General features: G+C 34.1%; 1 protein-coding gene across 3 annotated transcripts in view; it reads right to left on the reverse strand.

Annotated features, from left to right (window-relative positions):
• Nucleotides 1-11,061: 11,061 nt before the first annotated feature.
• LOC145293849 (WASH complex subunit 4-like) overlaps nt 11,062-19,261 on the reverse strand; it is a 144,978-nt gene continuing 136,778 nt past the window's right edge. For all 3 annotated transcript variants that reach the window (XM_080140540.1, XM_080140543.1, XM_080140539.1), the window contains one exon: nt 11,062-11,354. In XM_080140540.1, the coding sequence (XP_079996666.1) occupies nt 11,179-11,354 (176 nt within the window). In that variant the 3' untranslated portion in view covers nt 11,062-11,178. The remainder of the gene's footprint in view (nt 11,355-19,261) is intronic.

Raw genomic sequence — 19,261 nt, forward strand, 5'->3', positions numbered from 1 at the left:
ATTTTATAAATATTAATTCTTTAATATTTATAATTTACTTTAATTTTACCATCTTGGATCATTTTGGTAAATTCAATTGTAATTTTCATTATATATATATATATATATATATATATATATATATATATATATATATATATATGTATATATATGTTTGTGTGTGTGTGTGTGTGTGTGTGTGTGTGTGTGTGTGTGTGCATTAGAGTAATATAGATAGATAGATACATAGATAAGTAGATAGATAGATATATGGATAGAAAGAGTGGTTGATACATTAAAACGCAAAATGTTAATTTTTCCATGAAATGATTGACAAAATTTAGTTTTATACGAATTAATAAATAGTAATACGCCTTTCTGCCTCCGGCGTTCCACCTTACACTGAAAGTGGAACTCTATGGGGAATTATCAACGCATGTAGACTTGTAAGTCTACTTGCGTCCGCAGTCAGCATGTACATCTGTATATCTAAATGCAAACTCCATGAACAAAGTTTCTTTCCTATAACTGCCCGCCTGTGGAACTCTGTTTCTGATGGCCTGCTTTCCAGCTGATTACAACATGGCCGTCTTCAAGTCCAATATAAAAAATTTCTTGTTGCGCCGCTCCCTCCTACCCTAAATAATCCATTTTTATTTGATTTCTAGCAATAACTATTAATATGCTGTTATCCTGGTGACCACCATATACTCATTAACCCTTATCCTCAAGTTGCTTTTGGGCTTTGATAAATGATGACTCCCATGTAAAAAATATATATATATAACATACAGCGCCTAGTTTCTCCAAATGGTCACCAATTTTAGTACTGACCAAGCTAAATGTCGCTTAGTTTCGGTGATTTAATGGGAACCGATGTCACGTGATTATGTCATATATAAGCTTTATAAACATATGTAAAACATTTTTTTTAAATATGAAAATTTCTAAAGATTCACATTTACTTAATAATAATCATGATGATTTTTTTAAATTCAGATTCAAGGGAAGAAGAGGGGGGGGGGTAAAGAATTAATTGTTGAATTGAGTACGGCAGATATTGAGGCAGATGGTTATTGAAAAGTTTCTATTTTAAGAAAAACTGTGACTTGAAGTTGATATAGAAGAAGAAAGTTAATCAATATTGAGAGAGAAAGAGAGAGAGAGAGAGAGAGAGGGAGGAGAGGGAGACAAAAATTTCTGCTGTGCTATTATGGGATGGGGTGAAGGAAGGCGACAACAAAATGATAATGAAATAAATCATATAGTGCAAGGAACGAAAAGAAAAATAGCCACCTAAATTTTAATAGTGGAGATAAGAAAAGGAAAAATTGAATGAGGAGAGGAAGGGGGGGTGTAGGAGAGAGGGGATATAATGAAATTAGAAAAATATATAAAGAGAAAGAAGGAAATGAAGGAAAGGGGAGTAAAAAAAATGTGAGCAGAACCGAAAGAGTCAAGAGAGAGAAAGTGATAGAGGAATCGAAAGAATGAAAAGAAAGAGGGGGAAAATCGATAAAGAAAGTATGGGAGGACTAGAAAGAGTGGAGAGAGAGAGAGGAAAGTAGAAAAGAGTGAAGAAGAGAGAGAGAAGCGGAAAGAAAGAAAATGTAGAGAGAGAGAGAAGGAGAAACTGAGTAAAGGGTGCTCTACAAAACAAAGAAAAACTATTAAAAAAGGCTTAACTCAATTCTTACCACAGCAGTTTCCACATTGCGCAAAGATTAGAAAAACAATAAATAAATTATAAAAATGTCTTTGTTGAAAACTGTTGTCTTATAATAAAGAACAATCTGCCGAAATTGAGAATCATTCGAGCATACGACCATTCAGATACGAAGATCACAACAAAACCATTTTTAAAGAAAAGGGGGGGGGGATGAGATCAAGAATTCTGCTTTGTTTATTTTTTGTTCGTTTGTTTTTCTTTCACAACCAAAACCAATGAAACCAGATTGATGAAAAAATAATAACTAATATAATAAGAAGAAGGTTTTTTTTATGTGAAAAGTTAGATGACCTAAATAAAGTTAAACACAAACCATCAACCTTAGACAGTGGAATTTTAACATTAATCTCCAAGATTGTCAAATTTGAAGACTGAGATTGTCAGCTGTCAGAAAACGTCAGAACCCTAACCAAGATGATAAAATTGATGATGATGATGATGATGATGATGATCATCATCATCATCATCATCATCATCATCTCATTTACATTTTGTTTTTGTTCTTTTATAGCATATATATGAATCCTTTACATCTATAAGAAAATGTTGGAATATTATTTAAAAAGAATATGTCATTAAATTATCATTTGTTTTAGTATTCTAAGTGCTGTGATTGCTCCAGACTCCAGGTTGGTAACACCAGGCAACGTCTCATGCCTGCTCTTCATGTTGATACTGATATGCAATTTATCCCGGGTTACGCTGGCATGTTGAAAATTGTGATTTTGCTGTGAAGGTCGGTTAGTGCAAGAAGAGTTCAAGGGTTAAATGGTTAAGTTGCTGACCTATGTCAAACTCAGTAGCTGGGGTCGACGATAGCACCTGGAATAGGTCAATCGGGTACGTGTGAGAGAGAACATGGAAAGAAAGAAAGAAAGAAAGAGAAAGAGAGAGAGAGAACATGAAAGAAAGAGAGGAAGATATCTTTTCTCTCGCATGCAAGTCAATCTGGTTTCTGATTTTGGTCAGAGCAGACGCGTCGAGATTGGAGGCAAAGATGCGTCAGAGAAAGAAATAATTAAGAACGACCGATAAGAAAGAATGGGAACCGCCAACACTCAGAAAGAATAAAACCAATCATTAACTAATAAAAGTCTCCAACTTGTTATTTTGTGCATGTGGTTTCCTTTGCAGCTACGAATGACGAACCCAAAGAGGCAGAAAAAAGGTATTCAACATTTGGTTATACACACATGTACACAAGTACTAACTTTAAGATAAGACATTATGAACACCACCATATATAGACACGAGACGTATCACGAGTACATACATAGATATAGACAAAGAGACACGCACACACACCTATACATGTTTATCACACGTTCATATAAAAGATACATGTAATGAGATATACACACCACAGACAAAATCCTCCCCTACTACACAACAATACCAGTGACGTTGCAAGCAATCAAATCACTTTGTATGCACTGGTTTCTTAAAGACAGGTCTTTCTTTTCATATCTGGCATTGATGCAAGATGTAGCAGTCTGTAAATGGCCAAATCACTTAAGATACCAAGCATGTAAGGCATCTAAATTATACCAATATCAAACTTCTGATAGACCACAGCTGAAGAGATTCTTTCCTCTAGTTTGCCGCTACATATCAACCTGATCATGGTACAGTCATCACGCTGAAACTATTGCAAATCAGAAGTGTTTGGGGCTCATGTCTCACTATTATGCAAAATAGCAGAGTGAATACAGGCTAAATGGATTTTGTCCCAGAGTCCTGAAAGAAATGTGCCTCGATGCAAGAATTGGCAGCAACTTCCTGAACCTTCTCCAATCAAAACAACAGCAAGCCGTAATAACATGTTTGCAAATCACCACCAGTATTAAACATGTCAACCAGGTAATTTCAACGTCAAGTAAGGTGACATCCACATCCATAATATATATCCTAAAGAACACGGTAAGTAACATGGGCACAAGTTTTGCCCTCACCTTCTCCAACACTAAAAAACTTTTAAAATAAGCGAGATAAAAAAATTTAATAGAGAAAAGAATTTCTCTAAATAACTTTTCAGTTATATTATCTACTAAAATTTTAACTTGGTGTGTATGTGCATGTTTGAACGTCAATATGTATGTGTGTAAGAAACTCCTAAACTAATGAACTTATCTTTATCAATTATGGGATACTTAGTTTGGTGAGTAACATGGGCGAATAATTTGTGTTTGTAAAATTTACAATTTAGTGTGTGAGCCAAAAAACTCACAATATCCTCTTAAAACTAACCAAATTAAGATCAAATGTTGTACATTTTTCTTATATTAATCCTGCTAGTAATCTATAATGTGAAGGGCAGTTGTCTGTGTGTATGTTTGTATGACCGGTTAAAAGTCCAAAACGATAAAATAGATAATGATAAAGTAGGTATTTTCTTGATCCATGTTGCCCCGGATGAATAATATCTAAAATTTAGAAAAAAATTTATTCATTCTCTGAAGGTCAACGGGGCCAAGTTTAGTCAGTATTATTATGTACTAATTTGGAAAAAAAAATCCGACTAATTCTCCAAGGAATCTATTATATATAAAGTAGAGTTGTTTGTGTGTATGTCAACTTAGAGAAGATGGACAGGTTAGAGGAAAAAGAGGGGATTTGGGAAAGAAAGGGGTAAAACAGGAGAGAAGAAAGAGAGAAAGATAGAGGGACGGACAGAGAGAGGTAGAGAGATAGAAGTTTTAATAGAAATAGGTTACATTTCTGCCCCGGGCAACGCCGGGTAGACCTGTTAGTATACATATAAATGATGAAAAACTTGTAAATCAATTTAAAGAGGTTTTATTTTTGACATGTTTATTTAGTGTGATGATGCATGGAAGTAAAACATGGCCAGTGAAGGTTGAGGAGATTCATTATGTGTCACATGGAAAGAAATGATATAAGAATGATATGATGGATGTGTAATGCAGGTCTTAAAGACAACCTTGATTTTGATGACCTCAGATTAAATCTGAACAGTATAAGGAGATGTGTGCAGAACAAGAGTCTTTGATAGCATGGCCACATTGAAAAATGTGAATTCTTGGGTCAATACATGTAGAAAAGTTAAAATAGCAACTCCAGTTCTCAGAAGAACGCCAAGAAAACATAGTAGGAAGTGATAAATATTGACTTGAGAGAAAGAAATAAATACCTGGTTAGAGATAGGAATTCAATATCTTAAAGCTGTCCAACACATGCCAGTGTTTAAAATGAATATTAAACTGAAGACGATAATGTGTACATTTATTATTTTTTGGGTTTCTTCTGAAAATGATTTATTTAATAACTTTGAAAAATGTTAGCAACACACTTTTTTGTTTTATTTTACTTCAGTCAAAATTCTCAGAAATCAAGGGGTCTGCAACCTGGGGCTAACACTTGAACTCTATATGAGATGCATAGATATTCGAATGTTCTATTAAAGTTCTTTATCTCTCAAGCACTGAGTTAGTAAAGAAATTGAGAACATAATTTTCCTCTCCCCAATTAACCATTTTCAGGTGCAACACACCAGTATGTCGTTGCATGTGAGCATAAAATCACATTATGCTGAAGCTCAAAATGAGAAAATATACAGCACAATGTTCCTATTTACTTGCCTCCTCACGAGGGGAGAGTTAGACACAAGGTTGGTTTTTAATATGGGGAAAATCCAGTTCCCCAAAAAGGGGCACTCTGGATAGGAACAAAAATAAAAATGTCTCAGTCATGAAAGATTTCCCTTCCACTGAGGACAGAAAATGTGAAGTGTAGAACAGATGGTATTTATTTGCTCCCCCACTGAGCAAATTAGGCACAAGGCCGTTTTTAATGTGAGGTAAAAACCAGCTCCCCTAAAAGTAGGCAAAAAGGGGGCACTCTGGTTACCAAAAATAATAATTGTCCCAGTATAGAGGGTTTCCCCTCCATTGACTGGTACAAATTATCTTAAGTGCAGCATCTGCCGGAACAGATACTACACTTTGAGATATTAAATCTTTTATTCATGTTAAAAAATACATTCAAAATTAACGTTGAACAAAAAACTTAGGCACATGGCCAACTCAAAAGGGGGGAATTTTGGGGGTCGTTGGTCATCCTTGTCACTCCAGAACTAAACAAAGTCAAAAGTTTCTCCCAGCTAGTATCTTCTTTCACCATAATACCGCATTCACCCTTTCATATTGGGGGGCGTCCTAGTAACTCCCAATTTTTTTAAAACATTTTTTTATACTACACTTTGATCTTGGCCAAAAGGCCAAATACTAGAATGGAAGCATCTTTTTAATATAAACGTAATTGAAAGCAATACAATGCATAGGTATAATCAATGGATAAGCTATGCAGATTCCACCTTTTTTATTGATATACGGGTTGTTTTAAAAGTAAAGCTTCACTTTTTTTTAACTTTAAATCTTGAAAAGCTACAAGGACGAGTGACCTTTTCTGCTCCAGAATTTATTTTTCTACATAGTCACCACCATTCTCAATACACTTTTGCCAGCAATAAACAATGGATGTGCCTGGACGCTTGGAGCGCACTTTGTCATATGAGAGTCGTTCCAAAAGTAAAACTTCTGTGTGCGTGATATATATATGCGTGATAGACATGTGTAGGTGCTCGTATCTCTTTGTCCGTATCTATGTATGTAATCGTGAGACGTCTAGTGTCTATATATGTTTTTAACTCAAAAAGTTAAAGAGCTATGAAGACAGGAGTGTTACCATTAAAACAAGTGACCTTTTGTGCCCCAGATTTTATTTTTTCTATATAGTCTCCAACATTCTCAATGCACTTTTGCCAGGAATCCAATGACGCATTTCTGCTTCTGATGCACATCTATGGCGGGAGTTGTTTTCTTAGAACCTCACATTGTCAATATTTTAGAAAAGAGAGATGAAACTTTGAGGTCGTGAATGCATAAATTCAATCATTATAAAAATGCATTTTGCAACCCCCCTCTGATCCATTTGGATACAATAAAAAAAAATAGCAAGCATTACTTTTGGAATGCCCCTTGTAAAATATATATATTTCTGTGTATATGATTTTTATATTCTTATTACATTATATTCCTGCTTGCGTCAGGGTGGTCTAATGTAAGTTCTCTGTGATATATTTCGGGAATATTTCCCTTCATTGGATAAGTTTTTACTGTAATTCAAATGTAAAGTTGAAATTCTAATCACGTGGCTCACTTAAGTAAGTAAAGAAATGTTATCTATAAATATAAAAGCGAAAATGTATGTATGTATGTATGTGTGTTCGCTTTTTCTGTATGTCTACAAAAGGCTTTTTTCAGAGAAGCGGTCAGTCACTTCACAACTTTTTATATCACATATAAATCGTAATATCTCAGAGTTAACAACAAAACTCGCCTGTCTATTTAATTTGCTCGATATCGGGAAGATAAATATTCAACATTTGTCGCTCGCTGCATGTGTGTTAGTCTTTTTCCTATAACATCTTGGGGAAATAAAAATCCCGCAGTCAAACTTGACCTCATTAACTCATTAAAACGGGCACCTGCCAAATCCAAGTAATTAAATAAATTCAAACATGTTTCCGTTAGCATTTTGCGGTGGGGCAATGGTTAACGTCGCATGTTTCTTTTTCACACTTTAATTTACAACTTTGCATCAACGGTTCAGGTTCGATCCTTATACCTACTTTTTTTTTTTACCCCCCCCCCCGATTTTCCACACACACCTCCAAACACCCGGGCAACCCTCGCTAGTCTATAATATAAATCTCACCTGTCTGTTTAAATTAATTTGCTATCCTGTACTTTAAAGAACCCCAAAATCTATTAAACTGTAAAAGAGAAATAGCCAATAACTGTGTTCACAAAATAAAATTTACTCTAGGATAGCGATACAAAAGTTTTAAAACTAACAAAAACAATAGAAAATAAACAAATAAAAAAATTAAATAAACATGAATATACATAAACAATCACACATATATGTATGTATATATATGTACACATATGTATATTTATATATAAACTAACAAAAAAAAAGAAAGAAAATGTCTGCCTTAAACCACTAACCTAGTTTTAAAATAGATCCTTTGTTCGATAAAATGCATGCCCATTGGCTGATAGGAAGGGGCGCGGTGGATACTAGAAAGCTCATTGGCTAACTAAATCCTCAATAGAAGAGGACCATATAAAAACGATAAAAACCACAGAATTCGCTCATAAGCCTGAGGAATCCTAGAGTGGATGAAACACAGAATATTCAGTGTAATTTAGTCGCCATATATATTTTAAAAATTACTAACTAGCTCTACCTACGTATTGAGCACTTTTGAAGTAAATACTTAAAGTTTACGCATAAATCTATACTTTCGTATATTAATTTTATGTGAGTAAATGAAGTAGTTATATATATATAGATAATATGCATGTTCTATAGTTAAGCTCTCTACTGGATTTTCATGTTAAACTCATAATTGTGTATACATAAACCTGCAGTAGAAAATTGAAAGTTAAATAGAAATCTTCCATTAAATTGTATCTGTGCAAACCTCATTTAGTCATATTCTTTTAATGAATTATTATTGTATGTGTACACATACAACATATATATATATATATATATACACCCCGTGCCAGAATTATATGCAAATCGACATTTTTGTTCTAACTCCGATAGTTTTCAATGAAAATTTATGAAACTTTGCACCTTATACAGCAACACTAACGCATGCGCAGATATGAAATTTTAAGCTGATCTATGCAATAGCGAGCAAACGACAGCCATTTTGGTGACTTGCAGATTTTTTCAGCGTGCCAACTTTATATGCAAGATGGGACGTAAAGGTGCTTTAAGTCAAGCTGAGAAGTCTACAATTGTTCAAAGGCTCCATAATAAGATTTCCACCTTAGAAATTGCCAAAGAATTACACCGTGATCATCGTACAATCAAAAAATATTGTGCTAACCCTCAACTTTGCAACGGACGTTTTGACAAAGGGAAAATTCGTAAAAAATATCTGTCACATCGATACAATGAGCAAGATCAAGAGAGAAATTCGCTGTAACCTACTTGAAACTAGCAAACAAGTTTTTGAAAAAGCTGGCATTCCTGATGTGCCCAAATCAACTCATTGCCGTATCCTGAGGACGATTGCAAAATTTGGAAAGCCAGAGGTCCGCCCTCAATTGAAGGATATCCACAAGAAAAAGAGCATGGAGTGTACAAGAGATCACATGAAGGTGAATTTTCAAACTGTTTTGTTCACCGATGAGTGTCAAGCGACCCTTGATGGACCTGATAGATGAAGGGGAGGATGATACTTTAATGAGGATCTACGGCCTCAAAGGATCAGGCGTCAACAACGAGGAGGTGGTGTGATGTTCTGGGTTGCAATCATTGGCAATGAACTGGGAAGACCATTCAGAGTTGCAGATGGAGTGAAAATTACCGCCAAACTCTACAATAACTTCATTAAGGAACACTTGGAACCCTGGCACAAGAAGAATTTGGCATTCCAAAAAAAGATGGTATTCATGCATGATAATGCACTGTCTCATTCTGCAAGGATAACCACTGAATATTTGGAGAGAGTTTTTGCCAGACATGGGAAAATAATGCGATGGCCAGCCTTTTCTCCATCCCATCGAAAATCTGTGGAGCATCTTGAAACAAGATATTTACTCTGGAGGAAAGCAGTACAACTCCAAGGTTGACCTCTGGAATGCTATTGTGACTGCTGCCAAAGCATTTCATCAGATGAAATCGAAAGTTTGACATCTTCAATGGACCAAAGGCTTTTTGCTCATGTCAATAAAAATGACAATTATATAAGATATTGATTGTACTATGAAACCATATTGAAGTTGTTTGTTCTTTATTATTGTTGTTCTCAATTTACAATTCTTAGAATAATCAATGTTTTGATGATCTTTTAGCACTTCACCATATTTTAGCATTGTTTGCATATAAAGTTTGCACGCTGCAAAAAAAATGCAAATCACCAAAATGGCTGCTAATTGTTTATTACTGTGCAGATTAGCTCAAAATTTTAGATCTGCACTTGTGTTAGTGTTGCCATATAACATGCTAAATTTCACAAATTTTCATTGAAAACTATTGGAGTTAGAACAAAAATATCGATTTGCTTATAATTCTGGCACGAGGTGTATATATACATATATATATAGTAGTTAGGCCGCACATTTTCATTCAGTCATTTTTCATTAAATAATCTGGTGATTCTTTTTTCCCAAATTTTAATAAATTTAACTCAGTCAAGCTAATGAAAGAAAAATAAATTAAAAACATGATCTTTGGAAAATTTATCTTGCAATCAAACATATGTAAGTTCATAGGAAATTTGGAAAACTTTTTAACAGATCACATCTCATTTACACGAATGAATGAACAAAATGTTGCCTCACTACACACACACACACCTCCATTGATATAAAATTTGGTATGTATATAAGTTTACATATTTGTATATACAGGATTCGCTCCTCAACTAATTAACCAACCATTATGGAACACAGCTACCTATAAGGGGTCCAAATGTGGGCTATATTTAGTTTTATTATTTAAAGGAGGTAAAAAGAGAGTGAAAACTTTTCATGAAAATTTCAAATATGTCTGATTTTTGTGCAATTTTAATGATAGATATTAGACATCAATAAATAAATATTGCTTAAATTTCAGTTTTGTTGGATTGAATTTTAAAGGATTTTTAAAGTGAGGAGAGGGTATAATATAGACATAACTTCTCATTTGAAAATTAAAATATTTCAGATTTGCATTAAATTTTATGCATAGTTATCAAACACCAATTAAGCAAGATTTACTGAATTTTTTCTAAAGATCTCTCAAGCTAAAGCTTGCATTTTCTCAAGCTAAAGCCTTAAATGTTAAGCATTTTCTAAAAGTGAAACTATGTAGAAAGGAGAGAAAAAGGGAAATAACAGAGAGAAAGAGGGGGTGAGGGAGAGAAAAATAGGATGATAAGCGAGAAAGAGAGAGAGAGAAAGGGGAGAAGAGGGAAAGAGAAATAAGAGTCAGAGGAGGATAAGAGAGAGAGAGGGAGAGGGTGGACAAGAGAAAGAGGAAGGGGATGGACAAGAGAGAGAAGAAAGGAGGACAAGAAAGAGAGGGGAAAGGAGGATAAGAGAGAGAGAGAGAGGAAAAAAGAGAGAGAAAGGGCATATGAGTGAAAATAAGTGAAAGGAAGTGAGTAGAGCAAGAGAGTAAATTGAAAAAGAGGTTGAGATAGAGAAAAGATGAGTGAGAATAATGATATGAGTAGAGGAAGAGAAAGAGATAGGAAAAGATAGAGAGAAATGAAAGAGGGGTAAAAAAAGAGAACACGAAAATAGAGGAAACAACAAAATAACAAGTGATGCTTCAAATTCCTTAACTCAGAATCCAGCAAATAATCCTTTTATTTTCAATCAAATTCTGAATTTGGTTATCAATTCTTTTTTTTTTAACCAAGAACATTTTTTTTAATGTTCTTACATTGGTGGAAGAGGAGGAGGAGGTGGAGGTGGTGGAGGTGGAGGTGGAGCGTTAGCACCTCCTCCTCCAACTGGTGCAGCAGCTGGTTCCGTCCTTACGGCAGAGCCACCCTCGCTTTTGTTGGCATCCATAGCGGTGGTGGATTTGCCATCGTTATTACCAGACGATGGATCTGAAAAGAGAAACAAAACAACATCAAATTTGGAGGTTAAAAAAGTAAAGGAATAAAAAACAAAAAAGGGATCATAAAAGCTTGAAGAAAAATAAAAAAAGAAAAACAAAAGCCATTTCAAACAATCTGTTTCTAAAGAACCGTAAGTTTACAATTAATCGAATTCCTGTCCAATAAATATTAGCCTCCACCGTTCCAGGAAGTGATATGATCATTTCGAGAAATGTTTTAAACAACATATTTTTATTCTTACGATTTGTTTTTTTCTCTCCAAAAGTTAATTTTTACAGTTTATAACTAAAACAACAAGCTTTGAACAAGTGAAAAATCCTTACAAATGTATCATGTTATCTTGTGATAAATGAAAAATAATCATAACGGAAACAGTAATTATTGGATCAAGTCAGCCTAAAGATTGGACAAACTCCCATTACCTCTCGAAAAAGAAATGTCCAAAAATGACATGAAAGCACAAATTTGAATGTTCATATAATGTTCATTTAAACAGCTAACACATTGAATCTTTGTACTAGGATTCATAGTGTAATAGAAATCAAGAAAACTTTTTATTTCCATAATAAATGAATTGAAAATCTTAAATTTGGAGCATGTAAAAATAGACAGAAAGGCAAAAATTTGAAGGCAGAAATGTTAAAATTTCATTCAATAAAGTTTGCAACTCGGATTCTTTTGTGAAAAACAAGAAATTCTATATTATGTCCACCATATTGATGAGTGGCCTCTCTTCTGTAAGATGAGAAAAACATAAATTGCCCGTCATCGAAAGTAGTAGCCAAACTTGAAGTAATCTGAGGAAATAAAAGCTATTAATGATACAAAAATAAAATTGTACATTTATTAAAAGAAAAGATTCATTAACAAAATAATACCTAAAATAAATGAGCTATCTTGTTGAAAGTGAAGGGATTTTTCACTATATTTTTACACATTAAACTCTAGGCTGGTTTGTGATACCTACTAAACAGAATTAGATTATTTTTACGATTACTGTCTCTACTTCACTTCCAATTGGCCCTTCCAATGTTAAGAATGTTTTTTTAAATAATAATATTATTATTCAGAAAAGCTCGTCTTATCATGGAGAGGGGCGGGGGGGGGGGGCTTCCGTTACCTATTCCATACTTTCATGTAACAATTTAATGACCAAAAGATACCATTAAAAAAAAAATCAATTAAAAATGAAGAACCAACTATAAGTGTAGTGGTGACAGTAATTGTAATGATTAACAAGAATATCATTATTGGATTTCCCCAAAAAAATCTTTTCAAAAAAAGTTGTCTGATCTTGTTATAGAGCTTTATTTTCAATTACATTATGAGTCAGTCAGAGACATGATAAATATACAATAGCGGGTACATAATTATTATCCATTATCTGTCTATCCATATAGTCAGGGCTCCATTACAAGTCAGATATTAATCTAGGATTGTTAGCTTCATTCTAAAGCTTTACATGATGACATATTTTACTGGCCGAATATTACTTAGTTAAGTTTAATTAATTATTGAATAATTAAGTAAAAGAAAAATGAATAAACACATTTACAAGGTCAAACTATAAAATTGTTGCCATAGAAAAGGCGACATGATTCCATTTCCATTTGATGAAAACCGTTTTTTTTTTTTTGTTGTAGATCATTTACTAGTTGGCCAGTGGTGCCCAAATCCCAAGAGCGATAAGAGCTTTCTATCATGTCTGAAAGTGACACAATGTTTAACGAGCAAAATTGGAAATGTGTCGCTTTACAACTCATGCTCTCTACCAAACCAAGTTATGACAACAGGACCATCGCCAGCACCCTCAAAATGCATTGCTGGATTGCCACGAATAACAGGGATGTGCCTAGGGTGATGAAAACAAAGTTTCCAGCAACGGTTAAGGTCTTTGGTGTGGTTTCATGTGAGGGCCACATCATGCCACCTCACATCTTTGAAATCAGCTTGAAAGTCAACACCAAAGTGTACCTGGATGTGCTGAAGAGTGTGGTGATCCCCTGACGCAATCAGGTGGCGGCTGGAAGACCCTGGGTATGACAGTAGGACTCAGCGCCAGCCCATAAGTCCAAACAGACCCAGGCTTGACTTCAGAAGGAGTGTTACGATTTTGTACTCTTCTCTCACTGCCCCAACCCAGACCCACTGAACTACTTCGTTTTGTCATATATTGAGAACATCACTAACATGACCTTCCACAGAACCAAAGCCATCTTGATTGTCGCCATCCACCGAGTATTCACCAAACTCCTGCTGGCCCTTGTGGAAAAGGCTTGCTCCCAGTTCCAAACCTGTATCGAGGCAGTGATTGAAGTTGAAGTCAGCTACATTGAATAGATGTGAGCTCTACTATACAATCAAGTTATTTGAAATGATTTTTTCAATAAGTTTTGAAATAAAGCTGTAGTGTTGTTTTCTTCAGGGCGACAATTTTATTGTTTCACCCTGTATGAACAAGAAGTATTCCCAATTTTTGCTCAAAATGAATGATTTTATTTTTAAGAATAATAGTACCTGGGTTTGAATGACAGCTGGGAAAAACATGCTTAGATTTAATCGACTTATCAAAGCAACAAGAATAATTTTCAATTAAAACTTAACAGAGTTGTTACATGTATTGGTTCTTGGTCAATTGTTAATAAGTGAGAGAGAAAATGTATCTATGTGAATAAAGAATGGATACAATTAAGAGTGTTGATAGAATGGGTAAAAAATAGAAATTTTCCTTGGACATATGAATTGTCAAGTCAAAAGAACCAATGAAAAGAGGACAATGTTGAATGAACCTTTCTTTGCCTCAAGAATGTAAGATAAAATGATAGAGTCTTATGATTGATGTTACACCAATTAGAGCTAGAGGTGAAATATTTAAGCATATGCATATCAGAGTATACAGAGGTGCTCATTAATTCCTGAGCAATGCTGGAAGAGAGAGAAATTTGTGTTTGTTTAACAGCATTTCAACCTCTAAGAGTCATTTAATGCCAAAAAAGTTTTGTTGATATAATAGTTTTTCAGTTTCTTGTAAAAAATTTTTAAGTTTCTTGAAAAAGTTTATCTTTTGAAGCAAGATGTTTTAGGTTTTCTGAAAAATTGTTTTAGTTGTAAGAGATTTGGTTTTCTAAAATGAGTTTTACTTGTTTACTTTATAGGAGTTTGAATACATTTGTTTCTTTTAAATAGTTTATGATTTGTTGGGTTCCACTTCTTGGAACACTTTTCTAATGTTTGTTGTTTTAAAATATTTCTTTTGAGTGTGTTTGTGTTTTCTACATTCTGTCAGTAGGCGTTTAGTTGTTAGTTGTTGGTTGCAGAGTGTGCAATTTGGTGTTTCCTCCGCTTTGATTAAGTAGGAATGAGTTAATTTTGTATGTCCGATTCTTATTCAGTTTAGTACAATTTCTTCTCTTCTTCCTTTAAAAATTTTTTGTTTTTAATTATTGGTTGGTGTTCGTGCAATTTGTTTGCAGTGCATTTGTTCCATTCCTCTTGCCACATGTTTTCTATATATTTGTTGATTTTTCTTTTTAGGTCTGTGTGTGGTATTTTAATTTTTTCCATTTGGTGATTTGTGGCTTCTTTAGCCAGTTTGTCTGCCTTTTCATTTCCTGGAATGCCGACATGACTTGGTATCCAGGCTACTATAATTTTTTTATTGTTTTTTTTTTGATATTTCGTTGTATTCTTGTATAATTTCTGTGATAAAAGGGGGTTTAGATTTTTCTTCAAGGGCCATGATACAGGATAGGGAGTCTGTAAATATTATGAATTTTTGTTCGTTGGTGTCTTTGATGTGTTTGAGAGCTATTTTGATGGCCTGCAGCTCGGCTGCATATATTGAAGCCTCGTTGGGCAGTCGTATTTGATACTGATTTTGTCCATCTGTGCATGCTGTACTTGTATATTTCTATGTATTCTGCGTATTTTTCTCTTAGTTCTCCAAAGTTGCTTCTGTTTGTTATATTATTTGTAGTATTTTTCTTGTAAGCAGTTAGTGTTATGTCGGTTTCTGGTTTTTGTAATGTCCATGGTGGTCTGTCGTTTGTTTTTTGAGTAATTATATTGTCGGGGTTTTCATTGATTTGATGTATTATTTCTTTAATTCTGTATCCAAAGGAGGGTATACTTTTTGGTTTCCCTGAATAAAAGTTTGTACATTGTGGGTTGAAGGTAGTTTTGTATGTTGGGTTTTTGGGGTTGGTTTGTAGTTTTGTTGCGTATTATAGTGCTAGTTTTTTCCATCTTAAGTGCAAGCATAGTTTTTGGGCTTCTACATGAAGGCTTTCCATTGGAGAAGTTCGGTAGGCTCTCAGGCTAAGTCTTAAACTTTGATTCTGTATTGTTAGTAGTTTGTTTTTGTAGGATTTGTAAGTAGAGCTGTATATGGCACAACCATAATCCAGTTTGGATCTGATATGTGAGCGATATATTTTGAGCATTGTAGCTTGATCTGCTCCCCAGTCTAGTTTTGATACTATTTTTAAGATATTTATTGCTTTTAAGCATTTTTGTTTTAATTTGTTAATGTGCTCCTTGAAGTTTAGTTTGTTGTCTAAAATGATCCCTAGAAATTTGGTGTGTTGTACTACTGGTATTAGTTGTCCATCTAGTTTGAGCTGTGGATCGAGGTGGTATTTTCGTTTCTTACAAAAGTGGATACATGTGGTTTTGCTTTTGGACATTTTGAATCCATTTTGGTTAACCCAAAGATCTATTTTGTTAAGGCAATGTTGCATTTGTCTTTCGATAGTTGGCATATTTGGTGATGAGCAAGTTATTGAAAAGTCATCAACAAATAGTGTTTTTTCGAATCCCATGTTAACATTTTTGATTATACTGTTGATTTTAATTAGAAAAAGGATGGCAGATAGTACACTACCCTGTGGTACCCCTGTTTCTTGTGTGTATTGTTTTGATGTTGTATTTCCTAAGCATACTTTAAATGTTCTGTGGGATAGGAATTCTTGGATAAATTTTGCTAGGTTTCCTCTGATTCCCATATTATGAATATCTTTCAAGATTCCGTATCTCCACGTGGTGTCATATGCTTTTTCGATATCAAAAAAGATTGAAACCACGTGATGGTTTCTTATTAGACCGTTACGGATATATATTTCTAGCCGAATAAGTTGGTCATTAGTACCTTGATTTTGTCTAAATTCGCTTTGGTGTGTAGAAATGAGGTTATATTTTTCTAAATGCCACATTAGTCTTGTATTGACCATCCTTTCTGTTGTTTTGCATATACAGCTTGTTAAGGCGATAGGACGATAATTGGTAGGGTTAGAGTGATCTTTTCCTGCTTTAGGAATTGGGATGATATTGGAGTTGAGCCAGTGTTTTGGGAAATTGTTAGTCCACCATATTTTGTTAATTATCTGTAAGAGTATGTTGAGAGATGTGTCTTGCATGTGTTTTAGAAATTGATAGTGGATGTCGTCTGGACCAGTAGCTGTATCTTTACTTTTATGAATTGCATTTTTTAGTTCTGTTATAGTGAAAGAGGTGTTATAGTATTCTTTGTTATTGGATGTGAAATTGAGTTTTTCTTTTTCTGCATTGTTTTTGTATTTTTGGAATTTGGAGGAGTAGTGGTTGGATGATGAGTTTTGGCTGAATTCATTTGCAATTATGTTTGCTATTTCTTTTTTTTCTATAGTTTGTCTACCATTTGGTGTACTTATATTATTTATTGGTGTTCCAAGTTTTTTTCCAGTTATTTTTCTTATTATTTCCCATGTTTTTTTTTTTTTTATAGCGTGTTGTTCAATTTGGAAATATAGTTTTGCCAGGTTTCTTTTTTGCTTTTTTTTATAATATAGCGCGCTTTTGCTCGTGCTTGTAGGTATTTTTGAAGGTTGGGTTTTGTAGGATGTTGTTTGAAATGTTTTAGCATTTTTTTCCTGTTGGTTATTGCTTCTTTACATTCTATTGTGAACCATGGCGTTGATTTTGGGTGTGGTTTGGTGGAAGATTTTGGGATTATCTCGATTGCTATTTCGTTTAGTGTATTGGTGAAAGCTAACATAGGATCTGGTTTGCTAACTATTTCTTGATTAATTAAGTTTGTGCAAAGTTTGCTACATTCAGTCCAGTTAGCTTTATAAATTTGCCATTTTGGTTTTGTTTCTTCTGTTGTAGGTTCTTGGGTTTTGAGAAAAATTGGGAAGTGATCGCTGCCACACTAGTCGTTATGTACCTCCCATTGGAAGTCCATAAATATTGTGGGGGAGCATAGTGTTAGGTCAATAGCTGATGTCGTTCCTGTGCCTGGGTGAAGGTATGTGTGTGTTTTGTCGTTAAATATAGTTACTTCAAGTGATTCCAGTAATGATTCAATGATTTTCCCATTTTGGTTAATATTCTCACTTCCCCATATTTTGTTATGGGCGTTGAAGTTCCCCATTAATATAAAAGGTATGGGGAGTTGTGTTATCAGATCTTCAATTTCGATTTTATTTAGTTTATGTTTAGGTGGAATGTAGATTGAACAAATAGTTGTTGGTCGGTGGAGTGTAGCTTTAATTGCTATTGTTTGAAGGTTTGTTTGGAGTTGTAATTTTATATGTGGTATCTGTTTTTTTATTATAATTGAAGTGCCACCTGTTGGTCGATTATCTGTTTGTGATCTGTTTGTTTGATTGTAGATGTGGTATCCTTTGAAGTTGATGGTGTCCGTTTCTTTTAGAAGAGTTTCCTGTAGGCCGATTATGCTGGGGTCATATTGTGCTATTATATGTTTGATTTCTTCGTAATTTGGTTTTATGCCTCTGCAGTTCCACTGTATGATGTTTTTATTCATTTCCATAAGTAAGTTCGTTTTTTTTTTCGTTTTTTTTTCTGTTTGGTTTTTATATCTAGTATTCTATTGATTTGTTGTGTTTTGAGCGGTTTTTGTTTTGTGTTTACTTGAACTGCTTGGTTCCTCAGTCTCCATTTTCTCTTCCTGATCAGTTCTGTTTTTGGAGCTAGATTTTTTTCTGTGACTCTTGGTTTCAATCAATTCAAATTTGTTTTCATTTTCGATTAATATTATCTCTGTTTTTTGTTTGTTTTGGTTTTTAGAAAGAGGATTTGTGTTTTCCCGTTCTGTTTCCATCTTTCCAGATATTGAGTGTTTATCTTCTGCTTTTGTCCTTGTTCGTGATTTGGATCTTTCACGGTTTATTTGTGGTTTTTGTTGTTCGGGTTCTTTTTTGCTCTTTGGGACTTGTTTCAGATCATTTGACTGAGTTTTAGAAGATACTGGTATTTGTTTCTTGTTTTCGTTTTGGCTAGTTTTTAAAGTTTCAATTAGATTTTTGAGTTCGGAGATTAGTTTAAGTAGGTCTTGGTTTTGGGTTTGGTTTGAAATTTTTGTAATGTCTGCATAAGCGTTTATTTTTTCTCGAGAGCTTGCTATTTTCCTTGCTTCAGGAAAGGATACGTTTTGTTTGTATTTTATTTCGGCTATTTCTTTTTTGTAGATTTTGCATATTTTAGAGTATGCTGGATGTTTTTCTTGGCAATTTGGGCATTTTGTTTCGTTTGGGCATTCACTTTCAGTGTAGTTAGGTTCTTTTAAGCCACATTTTCCATATATTTTCTGTCCTTTGCATGTTTCTCTGCTATGTCCATATTTATGACACTTATAACATCTCAGAGGGGATGGTATATATTGTTCTACCTTTTCTATTGTATATCCGATTTTTATTTCTTTGGGAATTTTTGGTGTATTGAAAGTTAGTATGTAGGTTTTTGTAGGTATGGTTTGACCATTCCTTTTTATGTTTATTCGAACATGATCGATTACTCCTTGTTTTCTTAGGGCATTTTCTATTTCTTCTGCTGTAGCCAAGGTTAGTTCATGGCTTTTTATAACACCTTTTGATGTGTTTAGTCTTTCATGAGCA

Source organism: Euprymna scolopes, chromosome 15, assembly GCF_053919585.1.
Source record: "Euprymna scolopes isolate OS-2025 chromosome 15, ASM5391958v1, whole genome shotgun sequence".
NCBI lineage: Eukaryota > Metazoa > Mollusca > Cephalopoda > Sepiida > Sepiolidae > Euprymna > Euprymna scolopes.